Source organism: Chaetodon auriga, chromosome 16 (genome assembly GCF_051107435.1).
Source record: "Chaetodon auriga isolate fChaAug3 chromosome 16, fChaAug3.hap1, whole genome shotgun sequence".
NCBI lineage: Eukaryota > Metazoa > Chordata > Actinopteri > Chaetodontiformes > Chaetodontidae > Chaetodon > Chaetodon auriga.
The window spans coordinates 11,852,157-11,868,880 of record NC_135089.1 but is presented as its reverse complement, the minus strand read 5'-3'; the positions used below and the strand labels follow the sequence as shown (position 1 = coordinate 11,868,880).

The 16,724-nt window shown below is 41.6% G+C and overlaps 1 protein-coding gene across 1 annotated transcript; it reads left to right on the top strand.

The window, feature by feature from the left end:
* Positions 1-1,183: 1,183 nt before the first annotated feature.
* Positions 1,184-14,630, top strand: LOC143334295 (heparan sulfate glucosamine 3-O-sulfotransferase 6-like). The gene is made up of 2 exons (XM_076753025.1): positions 1,184-1,784; positions 13,255-14,630. The coding sequence occupies exons 1-2, from the start codon at positions 1,273-1,275 to the stop codon at positions 13,871-13,873; spliced, it is 1,131 nt and encodes a 376-aa protein (XP_076609140.1). The 5' UTR covers positions 1,184-1,272; the 3' UTR covers positions 13,874-14,630.
* The last annotated feature ends 2,094 nt before the right edge of the window (positions 14,631-16,724 follow it).

The following is a 16,724-nucleotide window of genomic DNA, read 5'->3' as shown; positions in this document are numbered from 1 at the left end:
AAGATGAAATATAAAATCCTCATTTAGCCAACGCAGTGATTCATTTATTATCTCTGTCTGAAACTGCAGCCCCGGGCTGAGTGTGTGTAAGTGTGTGCGCACCTCTTTCTCAGACAGATTATCTACCTCAGGTTGCCTTTACCTCCCCTCACACTCTTTCCATCCTCTCACCCATTCAAACAGCTGCTCGATGTGTTCGTCAGGTTCAAAGTCTGAGCTCTGTCTCTTTGCCAGGAGAAACTCTATACCTGCTCCAGCTTTACAGCGTCGGGGGAATATCGCTGTGCTGATCCTTCCTGTATAGCCCCAAAGGGTGACACACTCAGCCCTCAGATACTGTATTCACGGGACAGAGCAGTTGCAGGGGCCCCGCCTCGCTTCGGGCCTATTGTTTTTGAGGTTTGTATTGGGAGACTTGTCAACTACTTGCAGCTTCAGTGTTGAGTCTCAGGGTGTAGGGAGGATACAAGAGGTTTTGGATAGACATCCTCCGGCCTTCTCTTATTCACAGGGCTGACATCTATCATAAGGGTTCAAAGGGGCGAGGAGGATTTTCCTCTGTGGGATCAGCTTACATTTACACTGATGTGCCTGTAGCTCTTAATAAAGCGCTCAAGAGCTCTTTTTTTTTCATGTTTCAAAGTCCCACAAAAGCATATCACATACAGATAACTTAAGGCATACCATGTGTTTTACCAAAGGGGTTTTTTATATGCATGTTTTTTTCCCTCACAGGTGATTGAGCATGTTATAAATGCATAGCCTCATTTACGTTCTAAATAATAATTAAAAAAAGTTTAAATGTATTTGCAGTATTGAAATAACATAGGCTAAGCTACAGCCCGAGCCTCTATAGGCATGTTTATCTATAGCTGGAGCAGGGAGGGGTGGAGACTTGTAAAAAAAGGGCGTCGGAAAAGCAGAGGAGAACCCTTGAATGAGAGATTAGTTGACCTCAGAGCGCAGAGACACCGCAGGCTGCAAGTCTCATCTGACTGCAAATAACTGAGTCATGGTAAATGACAAAACTTTATCGACTGATAAGGAATAATTTAGCCTTTTATGGGGGGAAAAAAGGAGACAAATATTATGCGGATAATTTTTGACAAACCCACTGAACCTTTCCACAGTTGCCAGAAGCTCTTCAAGTGATGCTTCACTTTGGCGCAACAGGTTCTGCGAGATAAATTTAATAAGGAATCAACTCAATGTAGGAAGAAGAAGCATGCTGTCCCAGTTTTGGCCCTTTGGCACCGAGCAGGAGATCAACTCATGGGATGTAGTGGATGCAGAGGCAGGTTCAATTTCGCCAAGGCGCTGTCCAAAGTCTCGGTGTTTTTTACCATGGTCCTGATCTTCACCTACTTCTTCTACTGCCTCACCGGACTCTGCGATTCGGCTCCGAGAGCTTTATACAGCCAGCAAGCTTTAGACTATGACAATCTGGACGGTCATCGCCGCATTTTGGACGACCTGCGACCATCGCCGCGTCTCCTCCTTGATCGGAACCGCACAGCCTCCGCGGACGCAGAGCAGGTGGACGCGCCGGGACAGCTGCCCCAACACATGTCGGACAGCGCAAAGGACAGCGGTCAGGGCAACGGCATCCCCGTGTCCAACACTTTCGGGACCAAGAGGTTTCCGCAGGCGATTATAATCGGCGTGAAGAAAGGAGGAACCCGCGCCCTGCTGGAGTTTCTCCGCATCCATCCGGACGTGAGGGCGGTCGGCGCGGAGCCTCACTTCTTCGACAGGTTTTATGATAAAGGACTGGAGTGGTACAGGTAGGAAACACACCAACAAACACACATGCGCACACAATAGGCTGACTTTCAGCTGTTTTGGCAGGAAAATGAAAGCTGGAGGGAACTTTTTATACATCTCGAGAATGCATAATCAACTTAAAGTAATATTATTGGCAAAAATAATAAACAAGTTATAAAAACTAATGCATTGACTATAAGTTCACTATTGGATGCCACAGACATCTTTTAACTTCCAATAGGAATATGCCAAGTTTTAAATCTTTACACTAAAGCTTTGGGTGCTATTTCAGGCATGACCAGTGCAGGCTGCAGGGTCAGATGGAGCGCTGACACACAGTCACCTGTGCAGAGGCGCTGATGTCACCTCATCAATAGACCGGACAGGCTGATGTATTCAGATCAGCATAAGCCAATATTGTGGCTGCATACTGCACTCTCGATCAAAAAGCTAGTGAGGTCTCGAAGGAGTGCTTCATCATCTTGGCAGTCATCTAAACACCATTTATACACTTCAACATCACATTATCATTCCCATCTTGATCTGAGTCCGAGTCATGCAGACATTACAGAGATTACTCTGATATGTTTCGCACATATATTGGACATAACCCTGACTGATGCATCACATCAGGCTGCACGTTACAGTGGCCCGTTAAATGTTTATCAGCTACTGTCTCAGTGGCAGCAGCTGGTTTGGGGATGACGGGGCTGACCAGAGCTATCATTTGGGTGTAGTTTAAGGCCCTACATAAGAAGGATTCAGGACTGGATGAAGCTGAATCCTGATCATCTCCAGATGTTCCACAAGCTCCTGGAGAAGGTCCCAGCTCATAGCTTCTCACCACAGTTAGAACAGTCCACTCTTTTGGACCTGTGAGCATTAAAGGTGACATACAGAGAGAGTGAGCTTTGACAGGATGAAAAGCAGTGATAAACAAATGCTGGGGTGAAATTTAATCTTCTCTCTTTTTTAAACCTTTAGCGGCATTTTAACTGAGGCCATAAGGACACATGGAAACACTTTTACCGCTGATAATTTTAGCATGCTGCTAAGCTTCCTCTCTGTGTTTCTCATAAACACATGCACCAAATACACATGCAGGTTAGCTGCCTTATCCACAACTCCTCACTTCTGCTGTCTCTCTGCACCACATTTATCCTCTTCTCACATCCTGCTCTCTCCTCTTATTCAGCCTTCATCATTTTACTCTTTCTCCCCTCTGGTCCAGCTTCACATCTCTTTCTCTACCTTTAGTGTGGAGGATGTCTTTATGTGGAAATACCTGTGGCAGACCTGGTGTTTCCAGGTCCATGTTTTATGTGTGTTTCTCTGTGTTTTAATAAGCCTGACTGGTGCTGTAATGCTGCTGTGCTTTAATGCTGTAGTTTTGTTAGTGCTATAACACAGCAGTGACACTCACACATCGTCTGTGAAAGTGAGATCGGTCATAATAAAGGCTGCGGCTAATGATTGTTTTCATTATGAGCAATCTGCTGATTATTTTCTTAGTTAACGGATGATTTGTTTTTTTCATAAAACGTCCATTGTAATTTCAGCCCACTTTGATGTATTTAAATTGATTGTTTAGTTCAATTAACAACATGAAAAGTTTTCAATCATACATGACAAAGAAAAGCAACTTAACCATAGATCTGAGATGTTGGAAGCAGTAAATATTTGGTATTTTTGCTTTAAAGAAGATTAGTTGATTATCAAAATAGTTAATTATCTGTCAATTGACTAATCTAACTATAAATCAAGTGATGGTTTCAGAAAGAAATACTCCATGTGCAACTAAATTTGCGCATTTTTCTGTAGCTATAGATGCAATTTAAATGTCATGATGAAAAAATGTCTCAGCATTTGTTCATGTTGATTTTTCAGCTGCCTCTATGTGGATTTAACAAATCACTGCGGGGCAAGTGGTCCACTTAAACCGGTTCTGAGGGGTGTGAGCTAGAAATACTGGTATTTTGTTTTTTAATATTGGCTTTTTTTCATTTTGGATAGAAGTGAACTTAGCTGAAACTTGAGGTGCAGAAGAGATGGAAGGATTAACAACAACAATAGAGACAGCAGCAACGTGATCCTGGGTGAAATCACTGAAAAATGATTCCCCCGTTGTCACCGAATCTCAGAAATTGGGAAAAATCTGTTTGCTGTCATCCTCAGTGACCCACAGAGAAGACACTAGAAGTCATGGAGTGCGGCTGTGTGTGTGTGTGTGGTTGTTAGTGACAGCAAGAAGTCATCCATGCGGAACAAACAAGTCCTCTTCACCTGACTGTCACATCTGGAAGCTAACAAACACACACCCACACGCTGCACACACACTGTGGTACGAGGCTGCTGTGTGTGACAGGCTCCGAAAAGCAACCCTGATATTTTATCTGGTTGAAGTTCTCCGCTTCATCTGCAGCTCTCTGGTCAACAGGATCACATTTCTATGATGCATATGAATATAAATATTTCACTGGATCATTGGTATGGCGGAATTAAACTACATCGTCTTATTACTTTATCGACTCCCATCCAGACATTTGTGACCTTTGCATGCTTGTGTTTTAGCCGTAATCAATATAAAAACTTATTCAAATGTCTCCAAGTCAGAAAATTGTTAATCATTCTGCAGATGAATCAGAATCGCATAATAAGTAACCACAAACTCGGCCAAAGACATATTTTAGATTAGCATATCTGACAACAGTTTGTGCGTGGTGACACCCTGCCTGCTTCCACATGTCTTGGATGGAGAAATAAGCACAAACTGCATGGGTGATTTCAGCAGACGGATGGGAGTCGTGTGTCATATATCGAGCCTTTGCTGTCAGACTCTGGCGATCTTCACGCTGGAGACACTTCACAGATGCAGCAGGACCCTCCCAAGCTTGCTGTTCAACAGCATTGTCTTCTGTGAGACAAACCTCATTCATGTGTGTTTTCCATCGCTTTTATCTTGAGTGATCCAGTCAGCCTTCTCTCTCTCTTTCCCCTCCACCCAGTCTGTCCCTCCATCCAAACCCTTCTCTCGTTTGCATGTGTGCATACGAGCCCATTACGGGAATGGAAAAGCCGCAAATAGTGCATTCAAAATGAGGCAAAGATTTAATGAATTTCTGTGTTGTTTTATGGCTTTAAGGGGACTTCATGGGGTGATGGGTTTCATATGGGACTTGAGAGCCACCACAGAAAACTGAAAAACCTCAGCTTTCCACGGCACAATGGTTCTGATTGTCACGGCTTTGTGACCATGACGTGCACTGGAATGAGTAACTTACAAACCTTTTTTTTTTGGATTTTCAGCTCCTCGATGACATTCAAATGAGAGCAGTTGTTGCTGTTTTGTAGCAGAACAAGCAGTTGTTATTTTAAAAGAGATGAACACTAATCAGTTGCACAGCTCTGGATCCAAGAGCCAAAACATTGTATCATCATAGAATAGAAATACAATCTGGAATAGAAACCCTTATCCATTTCTATTTGAGGAAAAACACCAGTCCACAAGTTCCATCAATATTTTGAAGGCTTGTCAATTGGCTGACCTACAGCCTTGACACCAAAGGCCACGCCTGATCGGATTGCTATTAAAATATAGTATAAATCCATTAAGGGCAGCAGCACGAGGGCAAGGAGAAATTACATTGGTCCTTAAAAGACATAGATTTTTGTAAATAAGGATATGAAGTAATGACAACAGGTGAAAATAAGAGAGAGCAATATGTTTATGTATGGGTCATTTTTGATGTGCATCTCTAATCTTCTATTCCTTGGAGCAATTTTGTGAGATCAGAAAGGTGATTGTCTTCTAAAATAAAGCAGCAAAATCTTCACCATTGTTTTAGTTTTATTTCTATAAATCCAAATCTGACTGACTGAGCATTCACAAACATCAAATATTCCCTTTTAGCCCTTCCATATGTCTGAGTGAGTAAAAAAAGTACATACTTATAGCTTCTTTTTTTTTTTTTTTTAGATCACTGCTATATGTACAAAATTCAACTGTCTTTTACAGCTTGTAAAAGACTGTAGATACCAGTTGTTTGCAGTTAGATCACTGCAGTCTGTTGTCACATATGTAATTCGTCACATCTTTACAGTCTTCAGTTGAAAGAAAATTAAGAACACATTGAGAAACACTGACATGACAGAGTACAGCACAATATGTAACCTTCCTGTATATGGGACAGAGATTGGTTGATTGGTGGGATAATTTTAATAGTGCAGTTATTAATATACATTAATCCTGATTGACACTCAATGCCATAAACATGATTTTTCATTTTTGTAGTGTTAAGTAATGACTCTGAGTCTCTATAATGAGCTGTTAAGGTTTAAATGCAGCATCTGTTTGGTGACAATGTGCAGAGTGTTTTCAGGAGGTCAGATTCAAACGCTTGCCATGTCAGTCAGGATTTTTGACAGTTGAAATGGTGAAAGTGGACTCTTAATGCACATGGGGCAACGTTTTCCAGAGCGAGGGTGATTTTCCCAACACCTCATTCTGTGTCCAGCCCCGAGGCCATTAGTGATAGAGGCTGAACACGACTGATTGGTGTAACAGACCAGGAAGTGGTCTCTGTAGTTTTGAGTTGTATTGTGTTTTAATGGTGGTGGGGTTTGGCTGCAGTTGGGTCTAGGTGATGTTATAAGGTTTGAAAGCACCCACACTCACAAACCATATGGTGGAAATTATAATAATTTGAGGTGCGTTGTGGTGCGTTTTGGGGCGCCTGTAAAAATCTTGGTTGAGATTTCAGTCGTGTCAGACTGCAAATAGCTCATGAGGAAAAGAATGTGTGAAGAAACGATGGTTTTGTTTCAGCTGGCAAAAATGAAATGTTTCATATATTTGGTAGTCACACTCAGTTGCAGCGCTACTTCCAAAAAAGAATAACCCAAGGTTGAAAACAGACAGTGGTATCCAGTGGAAATACAATGATATTACCACTGGGAAATTTGAAAAAAAAAATATATATATTTTATCACACATAGTCTACAATCACATGGTTTGATCCCTCCAGTAGTTGTTGAGATATTCAGTCTTGAATTAGTGGTGGGGCAACTGCTTGTTTTGTTAGAAAGAAACAAAGAGAAAACAAAAAAAAACGACTGTATTTTCTTCATAAGGTATCAAAACGTATTGTTTTGGTACAAGCACTGGGATAGAACATTTTCAAGCCAAGTCCATCCTTTGTACTTGTACCCTGGTGTCACTGCTACTTTCATGTGCCAAATACTAATTATGACTGGACGCTCATATGCCATGCAGTCACTAATTAACCATTGACCAACAAAAAGTATCTCATTTCTTTATAGAAAAGCCCACACACACACACACACACACGTACATGATTTTACCCCTCCACCCACCCACCAACTCACTCACCCACTAACCCACTTACACACACACACATACTCAAACTCATTGCACTGACATGCTGCTGTAAACCACCAAAGATGAAAATATAAAACGCTACAGACTCTGTAGAAGCATAACGCTTCGGCTAACCTCCTATTGAGAAGACCCTCCTCTCCATCCATTACTGCATTATTATTCATAGGATGAAAATAATATTCAGATAACAATGTATTTAAAATCTGTGGGTGGCAGCGGCTCTCTGCCAGTCATGTGGGTTCCCAGTGGGCTCTAACCATCCACTTCCCCTCTCTGCCTATGGAGAGAGGTGATGAGAGTGTGTGTATGTGTGTGTGTCGCATATTGCTTTAGCTCTGAAATGCACCATGTCGCTGGCTGTTTATAACACTGTTGCTCAGTCTCAAGCTTGTCCTCAGGCTACATTTGGCTTTATACATGTTGATTTGCGTTTCTTTCCAACTTTGGCGTCCATGACACTTTGAGGCCTCGTTGCTAGCTCAGGTTTCTGTAGACAAAGAACACGTAGACAGCATGGCGGCGTTCTCCCTTAGTATCCCACAGACAGCGATGAGTCCTCTTGTATGTGCTGGATTTTGGCAAATATGCGTATTTGCTTTTTTTGCAGAGAGTTAGATGAGAAAATTGATAGCACTCTCATTTTGGTCCATTAAATATGAAGCTTCTGTCAACAGCTGCTTAGCTTAGCTTAGCATAGGAGGAGTATCAGGAGGTAATGAGAGTTCACTACTTAACACGTAAGTGTGAGTAAAGATGACAAACTTAAGTCGAGTTAAGTCTTATCATCACTGTGAAGTTGCAGCAGAGGATTCAGGACGCTACTGTTCTTGGACTCCTCTATCATTTTTTCCAGTTCTTCCTAACTCACTTCTGGATGACCATGGAAACCACACGCACAGTCCTGCAAAATATGACAGCTCCTGTAGCTTGGAAATAGAGGGCATTTACTGTTTATCAGACCACAAATTAGACAAAAATTAGCTCGCTTACATGCTATTTCCTAACTGTATGTTCAGTGTGTGTCTGGTGTTGAGTAATGGGAAAGTTAAATAAGGACTATGAGTTAACACTGTGAGGCAAGCATAGAGGCTGTATTGTGTGTAACTTGGAAAATAGCAACATGCAACAATGAATTTAATGAATTCATTGTTTGTCAGACTATTTCTTAACTGTGCAATGCAGTTAGTTCAAAGTCTTATTGGCATGACAGCAACTAAAGGGATGCAGGCTTTCGTCATATGACGGAGGGTTTCATCTGAAGTGGGGTTGGAAAAATGCTTCTGGGACAGGAAATAGCTCCAACTTGTCATTTCTACACTCTACATTTGGTACAGATTAAGCAGACCAGATATAACATTAATTTATTATTTTAAGGGGTGCTTGTGTCTGGATTTTGTTACCAATGGACAGGGACAAGCTAGCTGTTTCCAGTCTTAGTAACTGGCTGCTAGCTGACCTTATATTTAGCAGAAAGATATGAAAGTGGTACCAATTTTCTTATCTTACAAACTATACAAATGTTGAGTGTTTCCTTTGAATTTCTCCACCAGAAAGCATATAAACCTATTTGGTCAAAATGTTGAACTATTCCTTTAATTCATCCTCATGAAAGCAGATAAACATATTTCCCAAAATGTCAACCTGTTTCTTTAAGATGCTCTATTTTCTGCTTGTTGAGCTACTTTTGTTGTTTTGCTGTTGTTTTCTGGTCAGAGGAAAACAGCAACATCTGTGCCATCCAGGCGTTGAGGCGTAAATGGAGGTTCCCACACTCATCCTGTCAGCCTGACGGGCCGTCCGTGGCCCTCAGGCTGCTTCTGTCACCCCCTGAGCAGCACTGCTGGGAAATGTTTTCACTCAGTTTGTTGTTTGCTCTCCATTTTTACAGCCTTTATTTTCCACTGCCTCATTAATTGGGTCTCAGCTATGAAAGCGTTTGGACGTACAGATGCCTGCCAGAGCAGAAGTCTCCTTCAGCGAGGCAGTGTTTAGTGTAGATGGTCCAGTAAATGAGTATAATAACCCATGGAATTTAAGATCTGTTTTTGTTTTAGAAAACAACATGATAATTAGATTTTTAGGATCTTTTTGTGTGAAATCTGCTCTACTTTGAGTGCAGAATGTCTTTTGTTAGGGCGCTGCAGGGGATGTAGCTGCAATACTTCAGCGGGAGAACCCATAATCTTGGGGGGGGCAGGAAGTGTCTTGGCCACATCCTTGTTGCCAGGGTTAGTATTTAATCTTCTGATCCAGACTGCCTCGAACATATCAGTAAAGTAATCAGCACTGTAGCACTTCAGGGAAGAAAAGCACTACATCCTTTAAGCAGCAGGGAGGTTCAAACTAATGTGGCTAGTCAGCAAGACTTTCCAATACTGGGCTAAATAGAAAACATGTTCGTGCCCTGACTAACTCTCTTTGCACATTTAGATTCAGGAGAAGAAAAGGTATTTTCCTTAAGTTAAATGAGAGAGATCTGTTAAACATCTCTAAGATTACAATGGATTTACATGCATGACAAAATTGACAAGAAATGAATCATCCCTGATCTGTTTACAGTTTCTCCTGACACCACATACAGGGACAGATTTATGATAGAAAATGGCCATTATTGATTCTCTGATAATGAGACAGATTGTGATGAGGGAGATAGGGACCCGAGGAGAGAGGGGGAAAGCCATAATTCATTAACTATTCATGAGTATGGAAAGACAACTTATGGTCAATTACTGAAGTGACACTTATGTCAAGGAGTGAAGGACAAATCCGAGACTAAGGATGAGAGAGGAGAGGACAGAGAGGGAGACGAGCACTCGTTTTCTCATCAGTAAACACTGACACCTCTGTGCTCACATGTGTGTCTATGTATGTGCACAAACACACACACACACACACACACACACACAGGAGCGCATGTACACACAGTGAGTAATCCGTCATATAGAGACAGACGTATTGATTAGGTACAGATAAACAGGGGACAGACAGGCAGCGATAGGCCATTTGCAGCTCTTGTAGTTAGGTAATAATCAATTAATGGTCTTTTATTATGAGGATCATGTAATGGGGTGGATTGAAAGGGCTAAACTTTAAGTAAAGAGGGAAACTCGAAACTTACACAAGAACAAGTCCAGGTAAGTCTTTTTTCCTCCTTCACACTCGCAGTCATGGTCTTGAACTACAGACGTTTTTCCTTATAGTTGCAGCACCCTTAGTTCATCCCAAAATATAAACCCTTTTATTTTCCCTTAAGTAGCTTTTTTCATCTTAAGCATCAATTCATGCACATTTCTCCAAAATTTCAGCTTCACATATTTGGTATCTTATCAATCTTTATAGCATTATTTTGACATTTTGGGAAATTTGTTTATTTGCTTTCTAGCCTGTGTGTTGAGCATGACGCTACAGCCAGCATTCAGTTAGCTTAGCTTAGCATGAAGACTGTGAACGGGCGAACAGCCAAAGGTAAACACCTGTAAAACTCACTATATCTTATTTGCTTACAAGAACCAAAGCGTATAAAAAAAACATGTTGTGGTTTTTTTTAATAGAAGCAGGAAGTAAGTGCACCAGGCCAAGAAATAGTCTGGCATGCCCCAGACCCCCAACCCCCCAAACACACACACACACACACACACACACACACACACACACACACACACACACACACACACACACACACCTTAAACCACAACATGTTGCTTTTACACTTTTGTTTTTGTACAGACTAAACAAACCAGATATATTGTTAATTAGAGAGCTTTAGAGGTTCCGAAGGTTGATTTTGTTACCAGGCGAGCATTTCTTCTTCCTCAGCTAAGCTAAGCTAAGCTAAGCTAAGCTAAGCTGCTGGCATGAATCACATTTATCGTAGCTACATGCAAACATGAGAGTGGTATCAATCTTCTCATCTAGCTGTCTTGCCAAAAAAGTGAATAAGTTTGTTTTCCAAAATGTCAAACTATTCCTTTAAGATCCCCACTGCAATAAAGTTCTGTGGGTTTGAACAGTGTTTGGCAGCACAGGAAGAGTTTGCAGTGACTGATGCTTGTTAAGTGGCCTTTGACCACAGAGCATGAGTGAAATCAGTGAACCTGTACTTTGACTACTGACTGCTGCCGCTAACTGGAGTCAACCTGCCTGATGTACTTTGAAACTATCGGAGGGGCACTTTCCTCGGCCACTGACGTTTTTTCCCAGCTCTCAAGTCAATTATTCTACATGGCAAACAAGAGTGTATTTGCTGGTTGTTGTTTTTCACTGATCAGCTCAAATTTATTAGCATTTTTTGCTTTTGCTGTTTTTCCTCTTTAAAGCAAACAATGAGGCCAATGAACCGTTACTTCATGAATACCACAGTTTGCTTTTTATTAAACATCAAATCAGTGTTTGACCACAGACAATCTCACTAGAATAACTGGAAAAATTTAAATACATTTCCCTTGGACGTCCATCAGTGATCCACATTTCTGAGTGGCCTCCTGTCAGTGACATTTGGACTCTATGCAGACTTTCAATCTGAAACAAATAAAGCACCCAGGCTCCATTACTTGTCTATTTTATAGGAAGCCACATGAAAGCTCTCTGTTTCCAGTAACACAGTATAAGATGTGTGGAATAAATGAACTACAGACAATTCATTTGCTGCTTTAAACATTGCTCATCGTCCATGTCATGCAAAACAATTTATCTCTGAAATCCAAATCCACAACAGTTTTGCCTCACACAATCTGTCAATGTCAAATGTAGACACACCAACAAATGCTGGATCTGTCGAATACCCACAATGCCGGTTTGCCAGATAGTGCTGAAATTAAAGCAGTGTGTGTCACAGGCAGGAGAGCTTCTTTGAAGTGTGATGAAATGCTTTGAATCAAATCAGCGAAGAACTTTCACAGAAAAGCAGGTGCACAGTTTTTAAAGTAGAGAAGAAACTATTATATAGAGCTGCAATGTAATTCAGCACACGTCTTTTCACTGCCTCATTCTACACAGCATCTCTCGTCATTGCAGCCATATGTTTAACACACTAGCTGAGCTCAGCAGCTTGCCATCCTGGTTGCACTTCCTGCACGCTTTGGTCTGTTTGGGTCCTTGTAGTTACCCGGAGGGGAGGTGGGGGTGCTGGGGGGGTTGGGAGGTACACTTTGCTCTTGCAGGAAGAAAGGAGGGGATCTGTAGGAAATTGCTGTTAAGTGGTTCTTGAGGCTTTGTGGTTTTGACTCATCAGGCCCATAGTGAGCGGATGGTGCTTTTGTGCAGGCCATACAGTGAGACTCAGATGGCTGTTTGGGGCCCTGGTACATAAACACACTACAGTGTATGAAGCTTTGATCACAGATTTTGGGGTACTTTAGTGTTTAGTGTATATAAAGTGTTTATTTTTTCTCTTGATGTTCTTTTCAGTGAAGTCTGTAAAATAGAATCTATTACACTGACAAGTGGGATGATGCTATCTTGTGCAGTATAAATATTTTTTATTGTTTAGACACTTATAAAAAGCTGCATTAATCAGTATTCTTATATTAAGAATTGGTCAAACGTCTACATCTGATGCAAAAGTGGTCACTCATACTGATCCACAGAGAAGTGTCACCCCACTCTGAAGTTCCCCTCAGTGTTTTAGAGTCTTTTAGCCAATTATTTTGGTTTTATGGCCCACAGCTTTACTGTTTCGATTCAGTCTCACTGTTCCCATTAGGGTTGTTTCCAGATGTAGCAGACAGCTGTTTCAGTGAAAAAACCTTGATAAATCAACTGTAGGCTACCTGCTCAGCACCAAAAGGCAAACAGACAATGATAACAACATGCTGGTGAACATCATGACGCAGCTAAAGAGTCAGATATGTCCTGGAGGAGTTGGTTAAAATCACAAACAGATCTAAAACAGGGCGAATGTTGCATTTAAATGACACAAACTCGACTCTAAATGAATGTTAATTTTGCTCTGTCTTCTGTGCGACTGTTAACATCATACCAACTTTGCATGGTAGTGTTGTGTTTACAGTTTGTTTGGCTGCCCCAACTATCCCAAAAAAAAAAAAAAAAAAAATCTGAATATTGTGTCTGACCAGTTTCTTCTTTTCATTTAGGAACCTGATGCCTCGGACGCTGGACGGCCAGATCACCATGGAGAAGACTCCCAGCTACTTTGTCACAAAGGAGGCTCCCAGCCGTGTCTGCACTATGAACTGCCATACCAAGCTCATTGTGGTGGTCAGGGATCCTGTGACGCGGGCTGTATCTGACTACACACAGACACTGTCCAAGAACCCGGGCCTTCCATCCTTCCAGAGCCTGGCTTTGAAAAACTCCTCCACAGGTCTGATTGACACCACATGGAGCGCCGTCCGCATCGGCCTCTACGCCAAACATCTGGAGAACTGGCTTCAGCACTTCCCTTTGTCTCATTTTCTGTTTGTTAGCGGTGAGCGCCTGGTGTCTGATCCAGCTGGGGAGATGGGCCGGGTTCAGGACTTTCTGGGTCTGAAAAGGGTCGTTTCAGACAAACACTTCTACTTCAACCAGACCAAAGGTTTCCCCTGCTTGAAGAAGCCAGAGGGCAGCAGCAGACCTCGCTGCCTTGGAAAGTCTAAGGGCAGACCCCATCCTCAGATCCCCTCCGAAGTCCTGCGGAGACTCAGAGACTTCTACAAGCCCTTCAACCACCGTTTCTACCAGATGAGTGGACAAGACTTTGGCTGGGACTAACAGAGGAGATTCCTAGCTCAGACAAAAGCCAATTTCGTACTTTCTGGAGACGGTTAAAGGCTCCACAGGGCTGACGTTCTCAGGGACAGAGTAGAGGAAAACGGACTCCACAAACTGAATTCTGCCTCAGTGGAATCAACATGACATGCAGCACATGAACTGTCACTGTTTGTTTGTCGAGTAGAAACTGACATGGACACAGTGCTGCCAATATATGTTACACACATAGTTAATGGCTTATTACTAAACCATTTTCTTGCTTGTATGTTAATGTTATTGTCATACGGAAGTTAGAAGAAAACTACGAACCAAAGGGAACACAAACATTGCCTTTGAGTATAATTTTTGACCTTCTTTATGTTTTGTGTATAAAATAAGCTGGTATTTATAGTTTCTGTTGATTTGAAATACAACAGTTACGAATTTCTTTTATGAAAGAAATGTATTTATTACACGACAAGGCAAGACATAAAAGTGACTACGTTTTCATTGACAGGGCATTGGAAAAAGTGTCATACTCCTCGATAAACCACTATTTCTTTTTAATTATTTGCAGTTTCACTATGGCTGCATTTACATTTCCTTTACGTTTATTGTTTCCAAATGGTCTTTAAAATGCTACATGTCTTAGTTGATGTTGCAGGATACTTCTCAGTACATTGCATTTGATATACCAATGATACCTCATCTGTAAATAGTAAATGTGCAACAACAGAAAGCGCACACACATTCCATTTGTAAGTATCTGTAGATATTTTCCCCTTCGAAGCTACATTTTAATTGCCTTGGACGACTGTATCCACTGTCATTCGCTTCAAATAAATGACTGTTGTGTGAGTAGTGTGAACCATCTTAAACTTCATGTGTACACAAAGCACAGAGGTGTGTATAAAACTTCAGATCTGACTCTGATTCTTTCTGTCGTGAAGTTTTATCTGATATTGCCTTCCAGAGTACAATCCTTCATATTTTATCATGTGTTACAACAAGCTAAATAAGTTAGAAAGCAAGCTAAGGATATATATAGGAGACATATTTGGCCCTCATAATCCAGCCAATGTAATGAATGTAGTTGAAACCTACCTTCCTACCTGAAACCCTTCAATGTTAGATTTCATTTTTTGCAGTGTGCACTTGTTCTTGCTTTAACATGAATCTGCCATCATTAAAAAAAGTGGGCTACGGACGCCGTTTAAACCCAAAACTTGGAGTTAATGTTAGTTCAGTTACAGCTCATAAGGCAGCAGTGGTCAGTTCAGGGGAAACTGACAGTTGCAGGGTAGAAAGTACATCTGTCCCTAGTTTACTCATTGTTTAAAGGGGTACTGAATGGTCAGTTCCTCCATGATAACCCTGTTAGTGCGGCCACAACCAAAATGTGTCTTCATCCTGGTCTAGCTGCTCCTCGCTCCTTTATTTACGCTCTCAAACTTCTGCTCCCTCGCTGACTTTATTTTCTCTCTGGAGAGAACTCTCACTCTGTCTCCTCCCTCTCCTCCTCAGTCTCTCTCACACGGCTTTTCCTTCTCACCACTTCCACACAGTGAGACCACATGTACAGTCTGAGGCCTGCGTGCGCTGTGGCCTTTAATTATGTAAGATGTCAGCTCACTCAGAAAGCCCCCTCCTTCCTCTCCGGGCTCAGAATTAGAGCTAGTCTCTTTCATGGTAAACTATGCTGCATGGGAGGAAAAAAAACAAAAAAACATCTGCTCTCGTGGAACAACCAAAAAAGGAACCCACTTAAGGTCTGAAATATACACTGCAGATGTTTTTTTTGTTTTTTTTTTTTGGACAATGCATGGAAATATGCCTGGCCAGTATTTTCAGTCAATGATTAAACCAAAACTATTCAATCAAATCGATTAACCGTGAGCTTTGCTTGTGGAAACGTTAGCAGTTTGTGAGGGAAGAAAATTAGTGGCTGCTTGCATTAGCATGCCAGTGTGTGCATTCGTGCAAGTTTGCATGCACACACACCCTTTGCTTTGGCTCTCCCCATACATCTTGCCTTCTCTAATTCCTGTCAGTATTTCTGTCACATCCCCCCTCTGTTTTATATGTCTGGCATAAGCTTTTAGTGGGCCTCGCTAAAATTTAAGTGTGCTTGGCTCACTTCATCTGTGCCAACTTTTATTACTCTGTATTACCAGTCATAGTGATAGCTGCTTTTCCGCTGTGCCAGCCCAGCAGCAGGCAGTAAAGATAACTGATTTCCCATTCTGCCATCTGGGAAAGACGTTAGAATCAGTGTTCGCAAGACTAGCCCAGTTGTTAAGTTCCATTAAATCAGCAGGACATTCAGTATAATCTATAGTTGTCACTAAGCGCTGGTAATGATGTGAGAAATCCAATTGAGATGAAGGAAGAAAGAGCAAGAAAAACGGACCAGTGACGGAGAATATATTCCCTGAAAGCGAGACGTGAAGATGGACGCTGGTGTTCATAAAAACAATCGACTGCACGTCTAAAAAACCATAACCTCATCCAACTGTGTGATCTAAGCAAACTAGTCTTACGATTCTGCCTCTGGTCTGTGTTTGCACACATTGCTCTGGTTGAGCTCATGAACACACAACCTCCACTTGTGGCTGCCACAAGAATCTGTAGTCACCACCAGCATTTAGTCATGTTTTATGACTCTGTCATCAATACTTTGGGTGTACGGCGATTCAGAAAATTCATGATTTGCTTTGATTCAGCAGAGTACGGTGATGCCACATTCTCAGTACAGCTGTCTGAAAATTGCTTTTCCGTCGCATCTTTATTTGAGGATTCAACTTTATACTAATATAATATTTGAGACTTAAGAATAAAAAAAAAAAAAGACTTCTACTGCTACTTTTTTTGT